This window comes from Hippopotamus amphibius, chromosome X (assembly GCF_030028045.1).
Source record: "Hippopotamus amphibius kiboko isolate mHipAmp2 chromosome X, mHipAmp2.hap2, whole genome shotgun sequence".
NCBI classification, from domain to species: Eukaryota; Metazoa; Chordata; class Mammalia; order Artiodactyla; family Hippopotamidae; genus Hippopotamus; species Hippopotamus amphibius.
The window spans coordinates 92,935,809-92,959,649 of NC_080203.1; the positions used below are offsets into that span (position 1 = coordinate 92,935,809).

Here is a 23,841-nt window from a genome sequence, read left to right on the forward strand (position 1 = left end):
GTCATCAGCTGAAAAAGTCTTATATTTTGTTTCTTCTTTTTTCTACCTTTGCATGTTCTATATATTTGCTTTATGAATTTTGATGCTATGTTATTTGGTACATAAAGATTCAGGGTAATTAGATCTTGTTTTCTAATCATTAATATTATAGTACCCTTCTTTGTCTTGTTTATTGCTTTTTGCCTTTAATTCAACTTTTTTTATGATATGAGTATCATGGCCCTTGGGATTTTTTGGAATTAGCTCATTTATTAAGTATTTATTGAATGTCTACTATGTGCCAAGCACTAGGTACCAGGTGAATGGGACACACAAGATCTCTGCCCTTGTGGGGATGTATGCTCTGAGAAAGACAAAATAGAAAACTGATAACTAAGGATACGTTGTCTCTATTTTAGATGAGGTGCTCAGGAAAAGCCTCTCTGACTGATAGCACTTATCATCCTATTACTTTCCACTTACCATCTTGTTTGTTTGTTTCTTGAGGGGGGAAATGTCAGGTGGAAGAGTTTGTACACAAGGGATTATTATAATCTTAAGGAGCTATAGGTGGGCTAAGGTCCAATTGAGAAGAGAATGGGGATGTGTAGATACGAATTTCTGATCCACATGAGGGATGAGCTAGCCAGGATGGAGACTACAGATGAGGGGAGTAGGAGATTTTGCTTTCCATTCCATCTGAGCTTGGCCACCATTATGTGTATTAGTATTTTTTGAGGTAATATTCTCAGTCTTCAACATGACTACTGAATGGATATTCTGTCTGATGATTTAATTGAACTGCTGGAATTTCCTGTCACTAGGCAGTACTTAGCATGATGCTGATTGCTCACAGGCTACAGCAGGAAACCAGATCTTCCGGCTTAGAGGGCTTAACTCTTTAAACTCTGAGATTAAAGAGATGTCCTTTGCTTTGGTCCCTATTTATTATACAGAAGTTTAAATTTTTATACATATTTAAATAAACCTGGATTTCTTTTCCTTGGATATACTTTTCTATTACTTATGAGATGAAAGTCGTGTTTCACCTCACAAGTGATAGTTTTTAAGTTTTCTGATAGTTTTTCTTATAAATATATAATATATACATATATAGACATATAACATGTATGTTAAAATTTTGTACACACACACCCTTAACTCTTGAATCTGAATTTTATTTTGGTATATAATACACGGTGCAGTTCCAAATAACACTGTTCTGCAGTTGTCTCAAAAATATCTATTAAGTAATCTTTATCTTCTTGTTGTAAGGTGAATTATATGTGACATTTTTATGGATAGTTTGATATGTTTCTGGACTCTCAATTCTGTCCTATTAATCAGTAAAACACTGTTTTAATTATAATTGCTTTATATTATGCTCGATGCCTTACTTATACCCTCATTTCTTCTGCAGCAAAATATGTTTTTTATTATACAGTAGCTCCCCCTTATCTGTGGGGGATATATTCCAAGACCCCAGTGGATGCCTGAAACCACAGATAGTACTGAACCCTATATATACTATGTTTGTTCTTATAATACATACCAATGATAAAGTTTAATTTGTGAATGAGACAGAGTAAGAGATTAACAATAATAACTAATAATACAATAGAACATTATAACAATATACTGTAATAAAAGTTATGTGAATTCTCTCTCTCTCCTTGATCAACTTCCTCAACTCTGCCAAAACGTGGCAGTGGCTACTTCATTGGCATATGCAGCCTTTCCAGTAATTTTTCTGTTTTCCAGTCCAAACCTATTCCAGAATCTTTGTAACCATCCCTTACTTGCAGTAAATGGCTGAAGTCACTAGTTTCAGGGGATCCCTTGCTGAAGTCTTCGTATAGATTCCATGTTTGCTGGCGCAATACGTTGCTGTCAGTCATAACATGCTTTCTGTTCATGTCTTCCATCCAGAAATTTAGTGCCTTTTCATCTTAACTAAGCCCATATCATGCACTGTGGCCATAACTTTTGCAGTTTGAGATATGACAGCAGAACTAGCACAAATTTCTTTTTCCTTCTTCATGATTTGACGGATAGAAGATTCGTTCTTACCATAGATCTTAGCAACCTCAGCATATGATTTTTTTTCCTTTCCTTATTAAGTTGAGAACTTTCACCTTCTCACTTGAAGGAAGCACTTTACAGCTTCTCTTTGGCAGATCTAAATTGCCAGCATCGCTACTCTTAGGCCTTGGGGCCATTATTAAGTAAAATAAGGGTTACTTGAACACAAGCACTGTGATACTGTGACAGTCCATCTGATAACCTAGACAGCTACTAAGTGACTAATGGGTGGGATCTGCTGGATAAAGGGATGATTTACATCCTGGGCAGGATGGAGTAGGATGGTGGAGATTTCATCACAGTACTCAGAATAGCACGCAATTTAAAACTTATGAATTGTTTATTTCGGGAATTTTTCATTTACAGTTTTTTGGATTGTGGTTGACTACAGGTTGCTGAAACTGTGGAAAGTGAAACAGTGGACAAATGGGGACTACTGTATCCTGCTTTATTTTGCAAGTTAACAAAAAAAAATTCTGTAGTTAAAAATTCCTGTTGAGAATTCTGGTTGGAATTGCATTAGAAGGATATATTTTAAATCCAAAATAGCAGATATTTGTGAATGGCCTGCTTGATATTTTTTAGTACAAGTATAACATGGACAGAAAGTATACATGCCAAATTCATGATACAGCTTGCATGTAGAGAGGCAGCAGGAGAATAGAAGTGGGGAGTGAAACAAAGGATATTTTTATTTTAAAAATTCATGCAGCATAGATGGCAAAGTATTAAAATGTGCTAATTCTAGGCAGTAGGTGGGAACATGAATATTCATTATAGCAATATCTGTATGTTTTTAAACATTTGAAATGTTTCACGACTAAAAACAAAACAAACAAAAACAACAGATGTAGCAGGTTAACCACACTTGCAAGCCTCAAGAACACATCAGATTCAGTCTGAGTGGGGTGGTGTGTATATGCAGACTTTGGAGCTAGACTCTCCATGTTCAAATCCTAGCTCTGCCACTTACTAGCTTTATGACCCCGAGCAATGACTTAACCTGCCCATGCCTCAGTTTCCCCAGCTATAAAATCAGGGCAATAATAATAGCTACTTCTTAGGGTTTTTGTGAGCATTAAATAAGTTAAGAAAGCACTTAAAACAGTGTCTGGCACGTAGTACACACTCAGTATTAGCTATCAATATTATATATCACATATTAGTATTACTATTATTATTACTACACTTGCTACCTATATTATATTGTTTTGTGGCCGCTTTAAATTTTATGTAAATGATGTTATCAAAATTATGAGACCATCTGCAATGTGTTTGTTTTATACAACCTTTATATGCTCTTTTGCAGGGAAATGGCTCATTCCAAGGCTAGCTTTCCATGCGCAACCCCCTTCCATCCTTGCCTTGAGAACCCAGCACTGGACTTGTCAAGCTACCGAGCAATCTCTTCTCTTGACCTCCTTGGAGACTTCAAGCACCCCTCAAAAAAACCAGAGGAAACCTCGGTTTATGAAGAGGACAGCTCCCTAGCCTCCATGCCCCGCCCACTGCGCAGCCGGGCCTTCTCAGAGAGCCACATCAGCTTTGATCCTCAGAGCTCCAGGGCTTGGGGGCAGCATAGGAAGGAGCTCTTTACCAAAGTTGATGAGATCCAGCCAGATCCTCTGGGTGCCAGGAAGAAGGCCTTTTCTCCTCCTCGCCCTCCTCCTCCCAACTGGGAGAAGTATAGGCTCTTTCGTGCAGCCCAGCAGCAGCAGCAGCAGCAGCAACAACAACAGCAGCAACAGCAGCAGAAGCAGCAAAAGCAGCAGGAAGAGGAGGAGGAAGAAGAAGAAGAGGAAGAGGGGGTGGAGGAGGAGGACGAGGAAGAAGAGGAGGAGGGGGAGGAGGAGGAGCTGCCACCCCAGTATTTCAGTTCAGAAACCACTGGTTCCAGTGCCCTCAATCCTGAGGAGGTCCTGGAGCAGCCCCAACCACTGGGCTTTGGCCACCTGGAAGCCTCGAGGCAGGGCTCACAAAGCCTCCCAGCAGAGCAAGAGTCCTTTGCTCTCCATTCCAGCGATTTCCTGCCTCCAGTAAGGGGCCATTTGGGATCTCAAGCTGAGAAGGCTCAGCCCCGTTGCTATTATGGCATTGGTGGGCTTTGGAGAACATCAGAGCAGGAGACCACTGACTCCCCCAAGTAAGTGCTTAGGAAAGACATTAGGTCCTTGAAGATGTGGCAGCATGAGTTTGAATTCCACCTTCACCATTTGCCAGCTGCATGATCTTAGGCTGGTCAAATTATTTCCAGCCTCAGTTTTCTCGCCTGGAAAATGGGCATGATGACACCTATTCCACGTGATTGTTGTGAATATGAGGATAATCCATGTAAAGGACATAGCCCCCTACTTAGCACATAGTAGGTGTTCAATAAATGTCGTTGATGTTCTTATCCCTAAATATCACTATCAAGATACTATATTTATTGTGCCTAGTTTGTCTTTAAGGTATGCATCAGTTTCTGGCCCCTGAGCAAGAAGGCATTAAACACTTATTGCCTTGTGGCCTTTTCCAGCAGAAGCCTGGATTAGGTCCTTTTCTGCCTTTTCTGCTGTTTGCTCTCTAGAACAAGAAGCCAGCTCACAACCTAACCTGCCTCTGCTCTAGGACCTGCCTGGGCTTCTAAACTCTTCCCCTGCCCCCAGCATCAAAGGTTTTCCTGGGGTTGGATGCTTTATGCCCTGCCTGACCATTGCTTACAAGAGCCAAAAGCCTTCTTTTCGTCTTCTACCGTCTCCACACCCTTGTTTCCTCTGCTTCTTTGCATTTGCTTCAGTGGGCAAATGGTGGCACCAAAAGTGGTAGTTGACAGGGTCAGCTGTCTGGGCAGAGAGGCCAAAGCAGGAGTGTAGACTGGCCGCAGTACTGTTCTCTTCACTGTGCCAACGCTCATCAGTGTGCCTCACAATGTGTGGTTGTCCTTTTTGCTCAAAAACAAAAGAGCTTTGGCTTTCAGCTCTGCCAGTCCTCCTGTGGAGAGCTCCACCCACTCTCTGCTGAGGATGGGGATGAGGGACAGGTGTCTATCCTTTAAGTGCTTTCATTAAATACCTTTATAGAAGGAACTTGTCTGAGACTTGTTGCTATTAGAAATACCTTGTTATTGTGTCTTTTCTTAAAGCTCTTTATGGGGATATAATTGCTTTAAATTCTTTTTTTGTTTGTTTTCATTTGTTTTTGTTTTTGTTTTTCAAGCTCTTTATTGGAAAGTAATTGCTTTACACTCTTGTACCAGCTTTTGAGGTACACCAAAGTGAATCAGCTGTATTTATACATATATCCCCATATCCCCTCCCTCCCACGATTCCCTCCCACTCTCCCTGTCCTGTCCCTCTAAGGCATCACCCATCATCGAATTGATCTCCCTTTGTTATACAGCAACTTCCCACTAGCTATCTATTTTACAGTTAGTAGTATATATATGTCGATGCTACTCTCTCACCTCGTCCCAGATTCCTATTCACCCCCCCACCCCCCCCAACCCAGTGTCCTCCAGTGCATTCTCTGCATCTGCAACTTTATTCTTGTCTTGTCACTGGGTTCATCAGTGCCATTTTTTTTTTTTTTTTTAGATTCCGTATATGTGACTTAGTATTTGTTTTTCTCTTTCTGGCTTACTTCACTCTGTATGACAGATTCTAGGACTATCCACCTCATTACATATAGCTCCGTTTCGTTCCTTTTTATGGCTGAGTAATATTCCATTGTATATATGTGCCACATCTTCTTTATCCATTCACCTGTTGATGGGCATTTAGGTTGCTTCCATGTCCTGGCTATTGTAAATAGTGCTGCAATGAACATTACGGTACATGTTTCTTTTTGGATTATGGTTTTCTCTGGGTATATGCCGAGGAGTGGGATTACTGGATCATATGGTGTTTCTATTTTTAGTTTTTTAAGGAACCTCCAAACTGTTTTCCATAGTGGCTGTACCAACTTACATTCCCAGCAACAGTGCAGGAGAGTTCCCTTTTCTACACACCCTCTCCAACTTTTATTGTTTCTAGATTATTTGATGATGGCCATTCCGACCAGTGTGAGGTGATACCTCATTGTGGCTTTGACTTGCATTTCTCTAATGATTAGTGATGTTGAGCATCTTTTCTTGTGTTTTTTGGCCTTCTGTATGTCTTCTTTGGAAAAATGTCTATTTAGGTTTTCTGCCTATTTGTGGATTGGGTTATTTGCTTTTTTGGTATTAAGCTGCATGAGCTGCTTGTATATTTTGGAAATTAATCTTTTGTCCATTGCTTAATTGGCAAGTATTTTCTCCCATTCTGAGGGTTGCCTTTTAGTCTTGTTTATGGTTTCTTTCACTGTGCAAAAGCTTTTAAGTTTCATTAGGTCCCATTTGTTTATTCTTGATTTTCTTTCCATGATTCTAGGAGGTGGGTCAAAAAGGATCTTGCTTTGATGGATGTCATAGAGTGTTCTGCCTATGTTTTCCTCTAGGAGTTTTATAGTGTCTGGCCTTACATGTAGGTCTTTAATCCATTTGGAGTTTATTTTTGTGTATGGTGTTGGGAAGTGTCCTAATTTCATTCTTTTACATGCTGCGGTCCAATTTTTCCAGCACCACTTATTGAAGAGGCTGTCTTTTTTTCCATTGTATATTCTTGCCTTCTTTGTCAAAGATAAGGTGCTCATATGTGCTTGGGTTTACCTCTGAGTTCTCTATTCTGTTCCATTGAACTTCCTTCCTATTTTTGTGCCAGTACCATAATTTCTTGATCACTGTGGCTTTGTAGTATAGTTTGTAGTCAAGAAGCCTAATTCCACCAGCTCCATCTTTCCTTCTCAAGATTGCTTTGGCTATTCGGGGTCTTTTGCGTTTCCATACAAATTTTAAGATTTCTTGTTCTAGTTCTGTGAAAAATGCCGTTGGTAATTTGATAGGGATTGCGTTGAATCTGTAAATTGCTTTGGGTAGTACACTCATTTTCACAATGTTGATTCTTCGAATCCAAGAACATAGTATGTCTCTCCATCTGTTTGTATCATCTTTGATTTCTTTCATCAGTGTCTTATAGTTTTCTGCATACAGGTCTTTTGCCTCCTTAGGCAGGTTTATTCCTAGATATTTTATTCCTTTTGTTGCATTGGTAAATGGGAGAGTTTCCTTAACTTCTGTTTTTTTGTTGTTAGTGTATAGGATTGCAGGAGATTTCTGTGCATTAATTTTTTATCCTGCTACTTTACTAAACTCATCAATTAGTGCTAGCAGTTTTCTGGTAGAATCTTGAGGGTTTTTTATGTATAATATGTCATGTGCAAAGAGTGACAATTTTACTTCTTTTCCTATTTGGATTCTTTTTATTTCATTTTCTTCTCTGATTGCTGTGGCTAAAACTTCCAAAACTATGTTGAATAATAATGGTGAGAGTGGGCACCCTTGTCTTGTTCCTGTTCTTAGAGGGAATTCTTTTAGTTTTTCACCATTTAGAATGATGTTGGCTTTTGAGTTCTCATATATGGCTTTTATTATGTTGAGGTAATTTCCTTCTGTGCCCATTTTCTGGAGAGTTTTTATCAAAAATGGGTGTTGAATTTTGTCAAAAGCTTTTTCTGCATCTATTGAGATGATCATATGGTTTTTATCCTTCAAGTTGTTGATATGATGTATCACATTAATTGATTTGCATATATTGAGGAATCCTTGCATTCCAGGGATAAACCCCACTGGATCATGGTGTATGATCTTTTTAATGTGCTGTTTTATTCTGTTTGCAGGTATTTTGTTGAGGATTTCTGCATCTATATGCATCAGTGCTATTGGCCTGTAATGCTCTTTTTTTGTGACATCTTTGCCTGGTTTTGGTATCAGGGTGATGGTGGCCTCGTAGCATGAGTTTGGGAGTGTTCCCCCTTCTGCTATATTTTGGAAGAGTTTGACAAGGATAGGTGTTAGCTCTTCTCGAAATGTTTGATAGAATTCGCCTGTGAAGCCATCTGGCCCTGGGCTTTTGTTTGCTGGGAGATTTTTAATCACAGTCTCAATTTCCGTACTTGTGATTGGTCTGTTCATATTTTCTGTTTCTTCCTGGTTCAGTCTTAGAAGATTGTATTTTTCTAAGAATGTATCCATTTCTTCCAGGTTATCCAATTTATTGGCATATAGTTGCTTGTAGTAGTCTCTCATGATATTTTGTATTTCTGTGGTGTCAGTTGTTACTTCTCCTTTTTCATTTCTAATTCTGTTGATTTGCATCTTCTCCCTTTTTTTCTTGATGAGTCTGGCTAATGGTTTATCAATTTTGTTAATCTTCTCAAAGAACCAGCTTTTAGTTTTATTGATCTTTGCTATTGTTTCCTTCCTTTCTTTTTCATTTATTTACGCTCTGATCTTTATGATTTCTTTCCTTCTGCTCACTTTGGGGTGTCTTTGTTCTTCTTTTTCTGATTGTTTTAGGTGTAAGGTTACGTTGTTTATTCGATATTTTTCTTGTTTCTTGAGGTGGGTGTTATTGTGTCTTTTACTGAGGGGTAAATCCATTACTTGCCTATCTGGAGCTAATTGACAAGTTTTCCAGCCTAATGCCACAAGCACAGCACTTACAGGGCCTGATTCCAAGACACTGTGAGAATTTCTTATCAGATCCCTAGTGGCTGCTTCTCAAGCTGCCCATCTAGCTGGGGAGTATTCTTATTGTAATTAGAAAACATTTGTGGAAAGTGACTGTGGATTGTTACCTATCACAGCAGGGAGACGGGAAGGTGATCTAGCACATAGTAGGCACTTAATATTTCGGAAGAAAGAATGAATAAACAAATGAATGAACACGTGTTAATCACTTGCTATGTGCCAGACACTGCTCGTCATTTTGTATCTATTATTTCATTGAATTCTCCCAACAGCCCTATGGGCCATTATTATCTCCATTTGACAGATGAAGAAACTAAAGTTGAGTAAAATAAGGGACTATGTAACTCAGAATTACACAGAAAAGACTCAAAGCCAGATCTGACTCCAAAAGCCATGCTTCTTTTGCCATCCTAGGCTGCTTCTCTCAGGGAGATCTGGTTCTTGCAGTAGCCAGGCCTTTACTTAGACCTCCTGTCCTCCAGAAGGCAATGTGTACCAGAGGTGGTAGTTACAGGCCCCAGGCTTATCCCTCTCAGCCTCCTGGTCCTTCCTCCTTTGTGTACCTCCATTCACATTGGCACCTTGTCCATAGAGAAGGAAATTGCTATTGCTAGAGATCTTGTAACTTGTTCCACAGATTTTTTTTTTCTTAATGGCTTTGGGATGCGAGGGGAAACATTTGTTTGCACACAAGCCTGGCTCGTGGCTGCAAAGAAACCAATTATAGATGCGTCTTTGAGTGACTGAGATTTAAGGAACATCCTTCCCAACATAGTATTTTTTTACCTCTTTACTATGTGCCAAGTATTGTTCTAAGCACTTTTTTGTATTGACTGATTTAAACTTCACAAGCCTATGAAATAGATACCATTAGTCTCCTACATTTTTTTGATGAGAAAAGTGAGGCACAGAGATATAAAGTAAGTTGCAGAAGATCACAGGTAGCCAGAACCCAGACAGTCTGGCTCACTGTGCCAACTACATCACGCCAGGATCTCTGGGCTCCTCAAGAAGATCCTATTCCAGACCCTCAGAGAATACAGGGTTCTAACCAGCAGAAAGTGCCTTTAAGGTTTTGTAAGGGAAGGTAGTGTTAAGGGCAAGTAGATGTGTAATATTTTGAATCTAAAATTTTAAAAAAGACATCCTAATTTCAACCAAGTTAAACTAGAGTCTCTCTGTAACCCATACACTCTTTAGTTACAAAATGTCAGGATACATGTAGAAGCAGGTGAGTGGAATAATCAAGTGTTGGTTAAATCTAATAACTGTGATTCAAGTACAGGTATAATTTGCTTTATGGACTCTATGCATTTCCTCTCAGTGCCCTGGAGAAGGAATCTGATTTTTGCAACAAAGTTCATTATCAAAGTCAAATTATGTTCTCATAGATCTCCTGTAACCTCTGTCCTATTAATGGAGAGTATGAGGAAAGGAGCCCTAGAACATAGTGCCTGCTATGATACACTTTCAGTACTAACTATGAATTCACACAGATGCCCTAAATATTTTTCTTATAGATAGGAATTCCCTAAGTCCATATACTCATATTCCCTCCAGAATGTTCTCTCTTCTCTGCTAACATAGAGATAGTCCAATCAGAAAACTCCTTACATGCAGGGTTCTAGATGATGTCAAGTTGTCTTTTTGGCAGTATGGTATAGTGACTAAAAGCACTGATTCTGGAGTTAGGTCACCTAGGTCTAAATCACGGGTCTGCCATTTACCGTTTGGTGACCCCAAGAAAGTCACTTTACCTCTCAGTGCCTCATGTCTTTATCGGTAAAATGGTTGCCATGAGCATTACATTTTATGTCTATATTTACACACACATACACACGTATATGTATATTATCTTAGGACAGCTCCAGGGCATAGTAAGCAGTATGTGAATGTTAGCTAGTAGCAGTCTTTTATCAGTGCTGTTAGCTTAAAAACCTACATGTAAAATGAATACCTAGGATGAGGAATATTGGCATGCCCAAATTTCTTTTGTGTGATGAATTAGGAGACAGCATAGCATGAATCAGTAAATAGCTGTGGAGCCTTTTACCCATTATTTTTGACCTTTATCTAAGAGCTGCAAATAGCTGCAGAAATGACTAATGAGTTTCTCCTGTTTTTCCTTTCAAACAGCTAGAGGTTAGTGAAGGGGCAGTGACACAGACAGGTGGCTGGTAGGCAACAAGAACATAGTGGGGGTGCGTTTCCCCCTTGCATAAACCAAGGGTGGAATTATTTGCACCTCCATCACTGAACCCTAACGTTGAAGCATTTCTTTTCATTTCTTTCCTCACATCATACCAGAAGCTTTAATGGCAGAAGAGTCCAAAGCCAAGCCAGCATGGAGCCAGAGCTACTTCTTTCCTGAGGAGCAGTTCTCTTTCATGGGCTGGGGCTCTGAGAAGCAGCACCTCAACCCTGCAGCCTTCAGTGAACCCAAGACAACAGGGTCTGCTGTTATACTTGTCAAGCCCCTGGGCACCACTGGTTCCATTCCCCACCCCACCCCCCCATTTCATTCTGCAATCATGGAGGAGGCTCAGGCCATGATGATATGCCAGAAGTGGGGAGATGTTATCCCTTCTCAGGCCAAAGGCCTGCACCACATCAGGCAGTCTCAGAAGAGCTCATGAGAGATGTGGTGGGCCATGACAAGTCTCGGGCAGGGGTACTAAACTCAGCTTCCAACACAGTGACCACTGCTGAGGTCATGGGTGACCTCTTTGCTGTGGGAGAGCTGTAGTAGAGGGGTTATTTCAAGCAGAAGTGGAACCACCCGGAGAGATGAAGTGATGAGCATGTTCAGGAAAGCCACGGGTGCCTTTGTAAGCAAGCAGACCAGATAGAGCTAGGTTGGGCTGGCATCCAGGATGGATAGGCGGGAGGCCAACAGTTTTGGAGGACAAATAGCTAAGGTCTCAGACATGTCCCTATCACTTAGCCACTCCCATGGGATCCATATACTGGGACCATGAACCAAGAGGAATCATTGATGATCAGAAGCCCAGAACTTTAGGAGTCTGCTAGTTTTTTATGGATTTTATTGCGGTGTTAATGACCAAACCCATTGATCTCTAAAGAAGTCTCCCAGCTATGGAAGTCAGGGATATAGAAATAGCCTTCTAAGTTCTTAAAGCTGGCCTTGACTTGGTTTCTAGAGAGCCTTCATATGGTCTGTTTAGGTTTGAACAGTGCCGCCCAGTCCATTATTTCCTTATTTTACAACTCCTTGGTGAAGCAGGGTCCCATTTTACAAACAGGGAAATTAAAAAGCAGAAAGGTCAGCAGGCTGTCAACAGAGGTGCTCAAATGGTCATTTTTTGTTCCCACAGACAAGAGTTTCAGCACTTCTCACCTCTTCAAGGGGCCCCAGGGATCCCTACCTCTTACTCAACTTATTACAGTATTTCTGTGGCCAAAGCAGAGCTGCTGAACAAGTTGAAAGACCAACCGGAGATGGCAAAAATGGGCCTGGGAGAGGAAGAAATTGACCACGAACTGGCTCAAAAAAAGGTGAAGTTTTTGGCATGCCTTAAAAATTTTCAGCATTTAGCTTGAGTGTGTCTGTAGGTTGACCTGTAGTCTACACTCTCCAGAAAATCTTGGTGCAGTCCTGTATTTTCAGTATGGAAATCGAATAGCCTGTCTGGGTTTCTCACAAATGCAGCTCTAGTTTCTTTTTGATTCAGCCAATAATAGTAATAATAGTATAGAAATCATCATCATAATCACGGTGTCTCTCAAATGCTAAAAACAACTCTATAAGATAGATATTACTGTCTTCTTTTTACCAGTTGAGAAGACCAGGATTACCCAGGGTTACAGACTAAGTGTAGATCCAGGACTTGAAGTCAAGAATGTCTGACTTTCTACTCTGAAATAAGCCAGCCTTGTAAGTAACTCGCTACCCAAGGCACATCAGAGTTTTTGCCAGTGAGCTCTAACCAATGGCAGCCTTTGATTGTATTCTCTGTTTAACTTTCTGGAAGAGAGAACAGACTGACCAAGAAAGAAAATGAAAAATTATAGGGCAGTCAACTTTAATATTTATTTGTAAGGATAGTCAATTATCTCTTAAAAATACTAAAGTAGATAAATGGAGATGATGTTGTTGTTGTTGTTCCAAAGCCTCACCTTTCTTCCTCTAAGTACCACTAGCCTGGGCTTCTAATCAAATTCCTGGAATCACTTTGGCCTCCCTGCACTTACCCCTTTTATTTCATAAGCAAATAGGGTTTCCATGGCAACCTCAAAGGCCCAATTTGCCACTTTGTAGACATCTGAACTCAATGTAAATTGCTCTTCTGCACATATTTCTCATTCGGGACATGACCTGTACAAAAGCTCAAAGCCATTTGCAAGAGACCCCCACCACTTTCCAATCCAAAGCAAAATGTCAGGGAAAGAAAAGGAAGCGTGGTGGCATCAAAGTTTTATGGATCCAGGTGCCTGGTTCCTTGGATTCCATGTTTCCTCAGTATGACAGGGCTGCTCCTGGCTTACTCAGGACCTTTTTATTAGAAGCAAACCTAATAAATGTCTGATGAGGAGAAGAGAGACATGATCAGAAATGGCAAAGGGCAGAACAGCAGATAGTGAATTGAAGTTATTATGGGTGGGCTAAGACAGTTTTTGTCTCTGAGGAAAATAGATGAGGAAGGATACCAATTTGCAATATCCCAGAAAAGCCACTCAGCTCTAGCTGGGTCTGTGATGACTCCACAGCTCTATCTACTACAGTTTCCCCAGAGTTGAAGTTTAGGTTGCAAAGCCCAAGTGCTGAGAAACAAAGGGCTCTGTCCACTTTTATCCTTCCAGATCTATGGGACCTAAGAGCTGGGGGTAGGTAGGTGATTTTCCAAGTTGACCATTTGGCCCCTAGCCTTCCCTTGTCCCTGGCATTGAGTTTTGTTTGGGAAAGCAGAGGGTGCAGATATAACTGGGAGCTTCTTGGCATCTAATTGTGTTGCCTCATTCATATCATTGATACTTAATTTCCAGTGGGTTTTGGAATTTTTCCAAAATGTAAACCTATTACACTTTACACTAAGGTCATGATGATCTCCTGACTTTTGACCAGTTCTGAAATATGACAACTGGCCCAGACCCAGAGCAGGCTCTCTTGTCCTTTGTCACCTCAGACATCTCTAAAGAAAGGACTAGAAAAGAACATATTCTACATAACTACAAGCCTATGGTCCCAGAGTGCCTGGGCAGGAATAGTAATAAAACACTGAAGCATCTTCCTATATAGAAGACACTATTCTAAGCATGTAGCATGTTTCAACTCATTTCATTCTCATAACGACACTGTGAGGTAAGTAATATTGTTACCCTATCTTTTAGATGATGAAATTAAGGCACAGAGAGGTTGAGTAATTTGTTCAAGTTCACAGCATTACTTTGTGGCAGAGCTGGTGTTCAAACCCAGGTAGTCTGGCACTAGAATCCATGCCATTCACCATAATGCAATACTGACTGCAAAGGCTGGGAGCAACCTGGGACAGGTCTATTCTTGTCACAACCTTGCAGCTAGACAGGTATTCATTACTCAGAGTGCCAGGTGGTGGTGGTGGTGGTAGTGGTAGTAGTAACAGTATCAGTAAACATATTGAGCACTTAATGTGCCAGGCACAATACTAAGTATTTTACTTCTATGATCTCTTCTAACTCTCACAACAATGGAGATGGGGGGGGCACTTCTCCAATTTACACATTAGGAAACAGAAGTCTCAGTGGGATTGGGTACCTTGCCCAAGGTCACACAGTTTGGAGGAGGTGGAATTGGAATCCAGGCATCTTTGACTCCAAAACTCCACTCTACCACATTACCTTCCTGTGAGTGCAGTCCCACAAGTGGTTACACCTATAGGGCAGACACAGGTAGTGCTTCCCTTGAGAAACTTACAATCAGTAGTAGGAAAGGGATTAGATGCACACACAGGAAACAAAGTGATCAACTTCAAATTACACCCAAGTATTCTCATTCTAATATACTGGAGAGTTTAGAGAAGATAGATTGTTGAGAGAGGAGTTATAGGGGCAGGGGCTTCCAGCAGGGAGGGTAGGGGCAAAGCTGGGCTCTGAAGGAAGAATGTGAGTAGCCAAAGTGAAGGAAGAGATAAAGAGCTAGCAGAACTGCATGAGCAAATCAGGAATATAAGAAGGAGTGTTTTGAACATAGCATGAGGGGCTAATCCTCAGAAGTTCTGAGGAATGAGATTAGAATGGTTGAGTGAGGCCAGACTGCATTATAATCAAAGCAGCCACTTTTATTGAGCACTTAGTCTGTGCTAAACCCTTGGCATGCATTATCTCATTGAACCCTTATTACAATTCAGTGAAGTAGGTACTGCAGTTTTCCCCATTCTGCAGATAAATAAAAACTCCCTAAAGAAATTCACCTAAGGTCACACAGTTAGGAAGTAGCAGAGCTAGTAGTCAAACCTAGTCATTGTGACTCCAGAACTCACACTTTTATCCAAAAGACCTCAAAAGCCAAGCTGAGCAGGGGAAGATCTAGCACAGTGTCATCAACATCAGAGGTACTGAAATGGATTGAAGGAAAATGAATGAAGCAATAGGCAAATACTTGATGGCAGTGCTTTTCTCTCCTATGCTCTCACAAGCATTCCTGTGTATTAAATAGCCTCAGCAAGTATTTAGTAAGTTACATTTGGCAAATGAGAACTAGCCGATGGGTACCACTCATCTAATGCCAAGAAGTTTGGTGGTGACAGACTCCTAGCAGATCTGAAGAGATGGGAAAGAAGGAGCCTGTCCAGAAAACTGAAATTGCTCACGACTTGCTTAGGTTTCCTTTGTTTCCAGTGACTAGGGTAGAGCCTACCATCTGTTATTTAGATCTCAAAACAGAGGTTCCAGGCACAGATCCATTTCTATTGGTCCCCATTCTCATCCTTTGCTTCTCCTGTTATTTCTCCTAGATTCAGCTTATTGAAAGCATTGGCAGAAAACTTTCTGTCCTACGGGAGGCCCAGCGAGGATTGCTGGAGGACATCACTGCCAATTCTGCCCTTGGGGAAGAGGTGGAGGCCAATCTAAAAGCTGTCTGCAAATCCAATGAGTTTGAAAAATACCGTTTGTTTATCGGGGACCTGGACAAAGTAGTCAACCTGTTGCTGTCCCTCTCTGGTCGACTGGCCCGGGTGGAAAATGCTCTCAACAGCATCGATTCAGAGGCCAACCAAGAGAAGGTAGGGTTAAGGTCTCCAGAGTGTGGATGGAGGGAAGTGCCATCTGCTTCTTCCCAGGGCTCCCTATTTCAAGTTTGGTTAGTCTGGGAGGCAGTAGAGCACAGTGTGAAGAATGTGGGCACTAGCTTTTAAGTGGAAATTCTGGCTTTACCACTAAGTAACTGTGTGATTGTGGGCAATTCACTTAACCTCACTCTGTCTCCAACTCTTCAAAAATGGGGTAAACACACTACCTACCTAATGGGGTTGTGAGATTTAAATTAGATAATCCATGTTAATGACTTAAAACAGACCCTGGAACAAGATAAACACTAAATCACTGCTAGCTGCTGCCAGTAGTAGTAGTAATAGTAGCAAGTAGTTAAGATTGGGAGGCTGTCAGTTTCATAGGTTGGGGCACTCTGCCTAATTCCTGAACCCAATGGCATTACCTTTTCCTATCCAAGTGATTTTTGGATACAAATTTGAATCCACAGTAAAAGGCACATATGCTTGTGCATATGGATACACACACACACACACACACACACACACACACACACACAGACACGCACGCACACACACACACTGTTTTGAAAGCATCAACACAGCAATGGTTTTTTACCAGACGGAACATGTATGAGCTGGCTTTGTCAGAGCCTTCCCCCACCCCAACCCCGGTGGTGGTCCACAGACTAAAAATAGTTTACAGATGGAAAGAGGTGATTGCTCATCCCCCATCCAGAATTGCTGTCGTGTTTATCCTCCCCTTGCTACAGGAAAGAAAGGTTTTTGCATGAAAGTGGACTTCAGGGCAGAAAATCTAGGACTGATCACTGATCAGAGGGCTTACTGGCTTTGTGGGAGCATCACTGGTGGAGCACTGGGTTGGGCAGATGACTGTTCGTTGGGATGGCCCTTATTGGTCTTCTGCTTCCCCAGTTGGTGCTGATAGAGAAGAAGCAACAGCTGACAGGGCAGTTGGCTGATGCCAAGGAGCTGAAGGAGCACGTGGACCGCCGGGAGAAGTTGGTGTTTGGCATGGTCTCTCGCTATCTGCCTCAGGACCAGCTCCAAGATTACCAGCACTTTGTGAAGATGAAATCTGCTCTCATCATTGAACAGCGAGAGCTGGAAGAGAAGATCAAGCTCGGGGAAGAGCAGCTCAAATGTCTCAGGGAGAGCCTACTCCTGGGGCCCAGTAATTTCTAATCTCACCAGCAGACTGCCTACACCATCCCTGCCCCACCACAATGGGAAGTGCTTTCAATCCTCCTTAGCAGTTTGTTAGCAAGTAGATAGCAGTTAGTTATCAGTTTGTTCCATATTCTCTACCCTGGATGTCTCTCACTGCCCCTTAACCTAGCAGTGCTCCCAACCAGCTAAGAGGACCTGGGGAGGCCCCAAGCTTCTACCAAAGGAGTAGAAGCAAGAAATAGGAGCTGCAGCAAAATGTGATCATACAACCAAACTCTCCTTCCCACAGTTTGCACAGCCAAGCACTCACCACACACAGAAGCAACAAAGTGCTTTCATTCTTCTTTGTACTAGGACACCAGGAACATCATGCACTCACCACCCACCCACAGCATCATCAGCCTTTGAAGTCTCAGAGAGAAGTTGCCCATGCAGCTCCTCTCTGCCCCAAGGCTCGTGGCCCAGCCATTTCCCACAGAGATCTGGCTGTCCTTAGGGCATTCACCTACCACCAGCTTCAGGGCCTCACCCCAGCTTTGCAGTGAGAAGCACAGAAGGATAAATGACATTTAACAGAATGTGAGCAAGCGTTGGGAATCCCCTGATGCCCTGCTAGAAGGAGCTACACTTAAACAAACTGGCTCTACCCCTGCCTTCCCCAGCATCTAGTTGAGTGGGAAGAAGCCTGTCTTCAGCCCCAGTTAGTGTGGCCCTCCTCCTGTCTTAAGACTTTGGCCTACTTCCTGTTTCATCTTGCCTTTTCATTGCTGGGGGTTACAGGTGCCTACCCTAATGGCTTCACACTATGGGCCATAAATAGCTCTACTAAAGCTGACTTATGGATACATGTTTTATTATTGGAGGAGGGGTTGTTATTGTTATATTTTAAATGGCCTTTTGATTTTATTTATTTTTATGTCTTGATTGTTCTTTTTTTCTTTTTTAACTAATAAGGTAAGAAGAGGGGAGTTGGAGAGGGAAAAGTTAGCCCAGAAGGAAAGCATTTTCTGCAGATCAGCCTGAATTCACCATGGCTAGGTAAGCAAGTACCAAGGTCTTGAATTCTTCCCACCATAGCTGACAAGTGTCTAAGGAAGGAGTTCTCACTTCAAACTCAGAGCTTCCCCACTGTGGCCTGGCCATATACTTCCCTTGAAGTCTGGATGACCATGAGCTTAGAGTTCCCCAACAAGCTTCAACTGTTTCTTACTTATTTTTTCTTGAAACCAAAGAAATCTGAAAGGGACAAAGGTTCACCCATTTCTCTACCATTTCCAAGCTAAGAAAGGCATAGAGGTGAGCTCAGGAAGAGATCCTCTATCCAATTGTTTTCTTAGCCTGTGGCCTGGCTCAGGGAACCGAAATTCATGGTAGCTGGAAGCTCCAGCCACGGCCAGCGGTGCCCCCCCCCCGCCCCAGCACAAGTTATAATCCAGCCAGGATCTTAGGCACACAAATAATGAATGCTGCTGCTGTGGCCAAGGTCCTGACACTGGTAGCCAGTTTCTATCCTAGAAAAGCCCTCAGGTGGGTGATGGCAGGAAGGGTGTTGTGGCCAAACTCTGCCCTGTTATCCAGCTCAGTTCCCTGTTCCTTGTTAACTGGGGCCCATGCTTGGTGTTGCACAGCCCTGCTCAGCCAACCCAGGCATTGCTTCTAGTTACTGCTGAGTTCCTCAGGGTCCTTGGAGGTTAACTGTAGCAGCAGGGGTGCCTCATTCAACCAAAGAATTTGCCAAGGAACTTTACTGCTGCTACAAATACTGGTTGCTAGCTTCCGTTTCCTCTTCATTGTATTTGGAAACAATGGAAGAATCTTGGCCAGCAGGGTGTCCTGTGGGGAGAGGGGCCCTGAGTATGCTCTTAGTACACTGCTGCTGTCAGAACCACTGTTAAAATGTCAACCTGCCATTCTCCCATCAAGTGGAGGATTCTACTCTATTCATGAAAGCTGATGGCTTATAAAGGGCAAGGTTTACCTAAGCCAAGGTTGCATAAGATGGGGAATGTTTTGAATAGAAGCTGTGGTTGTCATTTTTTTTTTTTTGTAAACAGGCTCTTAAACAGTGAGCAGGCTGAGGTGTCCTGTACCGGGGGGGATGAGGCCAATGTAGCCCATCATTCTAATATTTTTTTTTTTTTGCCAGAACAACTTTTTGGGAATATAGCCCAGGGAAAAGAGTGGCCATTTACCTGGACACCATGACCATGGCTTGGGCTTTTCTAGTCAGCGTTACCATGGTTGTATCTTAAGTTTATCAGACTAAAAGTACTATTGACTTTGTTATCTGTGTCCCTTATCCCACCTCTAATTATTCTAAAGTTGGGATCAGAGTACAAGAATGCTCATTTTCACACAGAGGGACAGTTTCCAAAGCACTTAATAAAATAATCCCCAAACTATATTGAACAGTGAAGCTCGGCAGTCAAAGGTGAACTACCAGACAGGCATAGATGCCCCACACTGCTGACATGGCAGGCCCATGATGAGTGATAGCACTGCAAAGCCTCCAGTGTTACCTGAGATGCAGTATCTCTTGCCTGTTCTCATTTCCTGTGCTCAGCCCTCCACCAAGGCCTGCCAGGGCATAGCAGTTTGGAAGGCAGGGCAAGGGACTTCCCCGTACAGGCCACAGTGGGTAATGGGTAAGCACAGTGGTTGAAACATAGAGAGGAATCAGTGTAAGGGGCTCTGGGTAATTGAATTTCCTTGAGTCCCACCAGCTGCACATTCAGCCAGGGTAGAGCAGTAAATGCTCAAGGGGAATCCAAGAGAAAAGACAGAGACACCGAAAATAATGCCCTAGAAAGAGAGAGGCTGGAAGCCGAGGAATGGACAGGGTGAAAAGAATGAAAAGTCTCTTTCAAGACCAGGTTCAGATTCTGTTTTCCATTTCACCTCATGTGCCAAAAAGCTGCCGAGGGGCACCAGAGCCACAACCTTAACTCCAGCCTCCCTAAAGGTGCTGCTCTGCCAGTAGCAGGCCCCAAATGGAGGAAGCTGGGTACATTTCTAGCCACTCCCATCTGGAGTGTGATGTCTCCCTCTGTCTATGCCAAAGGAGTTATCTATGCCAATAATATTTCTGTAACAGCATATTGTATTCTTTGAAGATTAGTAGGTCTTTGGGGGGGGTGGGGCAGGGGGCAATTTCTATAGAGAAAGAACCAGTGTTTGTTGTACAAGTGTTGGGGGGGGGGCATCTAACCCATGTGAAGCTATTATTTTTCTGAATCTTATTGTCTCTGCATTTGTGTCCTCCACCACTCCCTTCTTGGCTGACATTGATATGCCTGCCAGATTGTCATCAAGGGTCATACTTCAATAAAAGGTGCTAAGGACAAAAAAAATTATCTCACGTGTTTTGACTAAGGTGATGGAAATTCCCTAATATTCTGCTGGAAAGGAATTTGGTCACCTATCCATGGTCCTTCATAGGTAGCCATATGATCAGAGCCTTACCCACATCCCTAAATCCTTATGCTGGCCCCTCAGGGATAGCATTGATGCTACACTAGTACAATAATTGAGAATTCAAGAAGAGTCAACAATAGGCATGATCTCAAGTGTAGCCCTCAGCAATATACAGAGTGCAGTTATAGAATTTATCCTGATCAGAGGTGAGCCACTTTCTAGACCTCCTCCAGTCTTGAGTTCTGTCTACTAGTATCAACTGACTTCTACCTGATAGTTCGGTCTCGCAACTCTACTCTTGGTCGCTGATCAGCTCTCCAAGGTAACCTCAAGATTTAGACCCAAATGCACTCCAGGCAGCAACTCTGACCCTGAAAAGCTTACTCACCACCCCCATCCATACATTATTCATACCCCAACTGATCTCCTCCTAGTCCAGATATTTAGTGCAGTAGAGTAGAAGGAGCCCAGTTTGAGTATTAGGGGGAACTGTCTTCAAATCCTGATATTGTCACTTATTCTATGAATCTGGCTTATTTGCTTAACTTCTGAGTTCATTTTCTTATCTGTAAAATGGAAACAATAATATGTATCTTACAGGACTGTTGTGGCTTAAAAAATAATAAATGATAGCCACCAGCTATATACTGAGATGTTGTCAGAAAGGCAGAATCCCAGGCTCCACTTGAAAGCCAATGACAATAGGCTACATTTTAACTAGATTCCCAGGAGATTCATGTGCATATTAAAAGTTGAGAAGCACCAGCTTATCACAGACAGGCTCAGTACATAGTAACTATCATTCTAGTCCTGATTTACTCAATTCATTCTTTTCTAACCCAGACATATTCTTGCTCTTTTCATACTGCTCACAACTACTTGCCTAAATGAGTTGTATCTCAGGATACAAGGCTGATATATAAAATTACTTCTGTTTCTATACACTAGCAATGAACAATCTGAAAAAAATTCCATTTACAGTATCATCAAAAAGAATAAAATAGGAATACATTTAACAAAAGAAGTATAAGAATTTTATGCTAAAAACTAAAAATATTGTTGAAAGAAATTTTTAAAAATCTAAATAAAGACACTGTATGTTCATGCATTGATAGACTTAATATTGTTTAGATCACAATACTCCCCAAACTGACCTACAGATTCAATGCAATCCTTATGAGAATCCCAGCTGGCTTCTTCACATAAATGGAAAAGTCAAACCTAAAATTCATATGGAAATGCAGGGGACCCAGAATAGTCAAAACAATCTTTAAAAATAACAAAATTGGACTCAGGCTTCTCAATTTCAAAATCAAATCTTAACTACAGAGCTACAGTAATCAAGACAGTATGATATATGTATAAGCATAGACACATAAATAAATGGAATAACATTAAGAGTACAGAAATAAACCCTCATATTTATGGTCAGTTAATTTTCAATAATAGTGCCAAGACAATAAAATGGAGAAAGAATAGTTTATCAACAAATGATGCAGGGATAACTGGGTATCCACATGGAAAAGAATGAAGTTGGATCTCTTCCTTACACCACACAACAAAATTAACTTGCAATGGATTATAAAGCAAAATGTAAGCATTAAGATTACAAAACTCTTAGAAGAAAAGATAGCAATAAATCTTCCTGACATTGATTAGGGTTAGGCAATGATTGCTTCAGTAGAACTCCAAAAGCACAAGTGACAAAAATATCAATAAATTGGAATACATCAAAATTTTAAACTTTTGTGCTACAAATAATATTATCAAGAAAGTGAAAAGACAATCCACATAATTGGAAAAGCATCTAATATTGGGCTTTTATTCAGAACATATAAAGAACTCTTACAGCACAAAAATAACCAATTAAAAATGGGCAAAGACTTTTTTATTAGAATAGACATTTCTCCAAAGAATATATGCAAATGACCAATAAGCACAGGGGAAAATGCTCAACACTAAAGGAAATACAAATCAAAACCACAATGAGATACCAGTTCACACCCACTATGATGGCTATAATAAAAAAGGCAAACAACAAAAGTGTTCGTGTGGATATGGAGAAATTGAAACACATGCATTGTTGGTGGGTAAAATGAAAAATGATGCGGCCACATTGGAAAACAATTTGGCAGTTTCTTTAAATGTTAAACATAGAGTTTCCATATGACTTAGCAATACCACTCCTAGGCATATAGCCAAGAGAATTGAAAACAGGCATTCAAACAAAAACGTGTATACAAATGTTCAAAGCAACATTATTCACAACAGCCAAAAAGCAGAAACAACCTAAATGTCCATCAGCTGAGGAACAGATAAACAAACTTTGTTGGGATATTATGCAATCGTAAAAAGGAATAAGGTACTGATACCTGCCACAACATGGATGAACCTTTTAAATGTTATGTTAAGTGAAAGAAGCCAGTCACAAAAGATCACATATTGTATGATTCCATTTATATGAAATGTCTAGAATAGGCAAATCTACAGAGGCAGAAAACAGATTAGTGGTCGCCAAGGGCTGGTAGGCTGGAGGAAATGAGGAATGACTGCTAATGGGCATGGGGTTTCTTTTTGGGGTGATGAAAATATTCTAAAATTAGATTGTAATCAAGGATGCCCAACTCTGTGAATGTACCATAAACCACTGAATTGTACACTTTAAATGAGTGAGCTGTATGATATATGAATTATTTCTCAATAAAAATGGTTTAAAAAATAATTTGGCCTATTTCTATCAGTCTCATTCCTATTGACAAAAATCTGGACTGATGGTAAGCATGTAGTTCATGCCTGAGCCTGAAAGATACAATATTCACACCATTTGTATTTTGGAAGGGAGCTTGTCATTACATCCTTCCCCTTGCAGAACTGGCAGACCCAGAAACACAAGGAGAAAGAGTAGTCTCAGTTCTATCTCATGACTTCAGCAGGAATAGTAGGGATGGGACCTATTGGGGGAGAGGGCAATCTTTCTAGGCAAGGAGTATGGTAGAGTGGATAAGGACTTCACCTCTTTAGGCAAATAAATCAGGTTTTAGATCCTGACTCCACCAACTTACTATGTCACCTATACAAGTTACTTGACCCCTCTCAAGCTTCATCTCTAAAAGAGGGCTCATAAAGAGCACTACCTCAAAGTGTTATGAAGATTAAATGAGATAATCTATATGAAGCACCTAAAATAATGCCTGCCATACAGTAAATATTCAATAAATGTTAGCTGATAGATTTATTATTTTTATTCAGGTGAGACTGGGGCAAAACCACATAAGGAAAAGAAAAGCACCCTCAGCTTTGGAATCAGACAGCTCTGTTAATGTGACCTGGGGAAGTCACTTCATTTATGGAGCTTTAAGCTCCTCTGTAATAATGAAGATA

At 41.2% G+C, this 23,841-nt stretch overlaps 1 protein-coding gene across 8 annotated transcripts in view; it reads left to right on the forward strand.

Annotated features, from left to right (window-relative positions):
• SHROOM4 (shroom family member 4) overlaps window positions 1-23,841 on the forward strand; it is a 395,362-nt gene that overhangs the window by 201,886 nt on the left and 169,635 nt on the right. For 3 of the 8 annotated variants that reach the window (XR_009050305.1, XR_009050303.1, XR_009050304.1), the window contains exons 6-9: window positions 3,371-4,204; window positions 11,986-12,166; window positions 15,601-15,870; window positions 16,792-18,084. Coding sequence is in view for 4 of the 8 variants with exons in the window: in XM_057718525.1 (XP_057574508.1) it covers window positions 3,371-4,204; window positions 11,986-12,166; window positions 15,601-15,870; window positions 16,792-17,061 (1,555 nt within the window). In the remaining 4 variants the exon portion in view is untranslated. Of the gene's footprint in view, window positions 1-3,370; window positions 4,205-10,957; window positions 11,083-11,985; window positions 12,167-15,600; window positions 15,871-16,791; window positions 20,159-23,841 lie in introns of those variants that run through there. The other 5 variants (XM_057718525.1, XM_057718527.1, XR_009050302.1 and 2 more) reach the window with 4 other exon arrangements.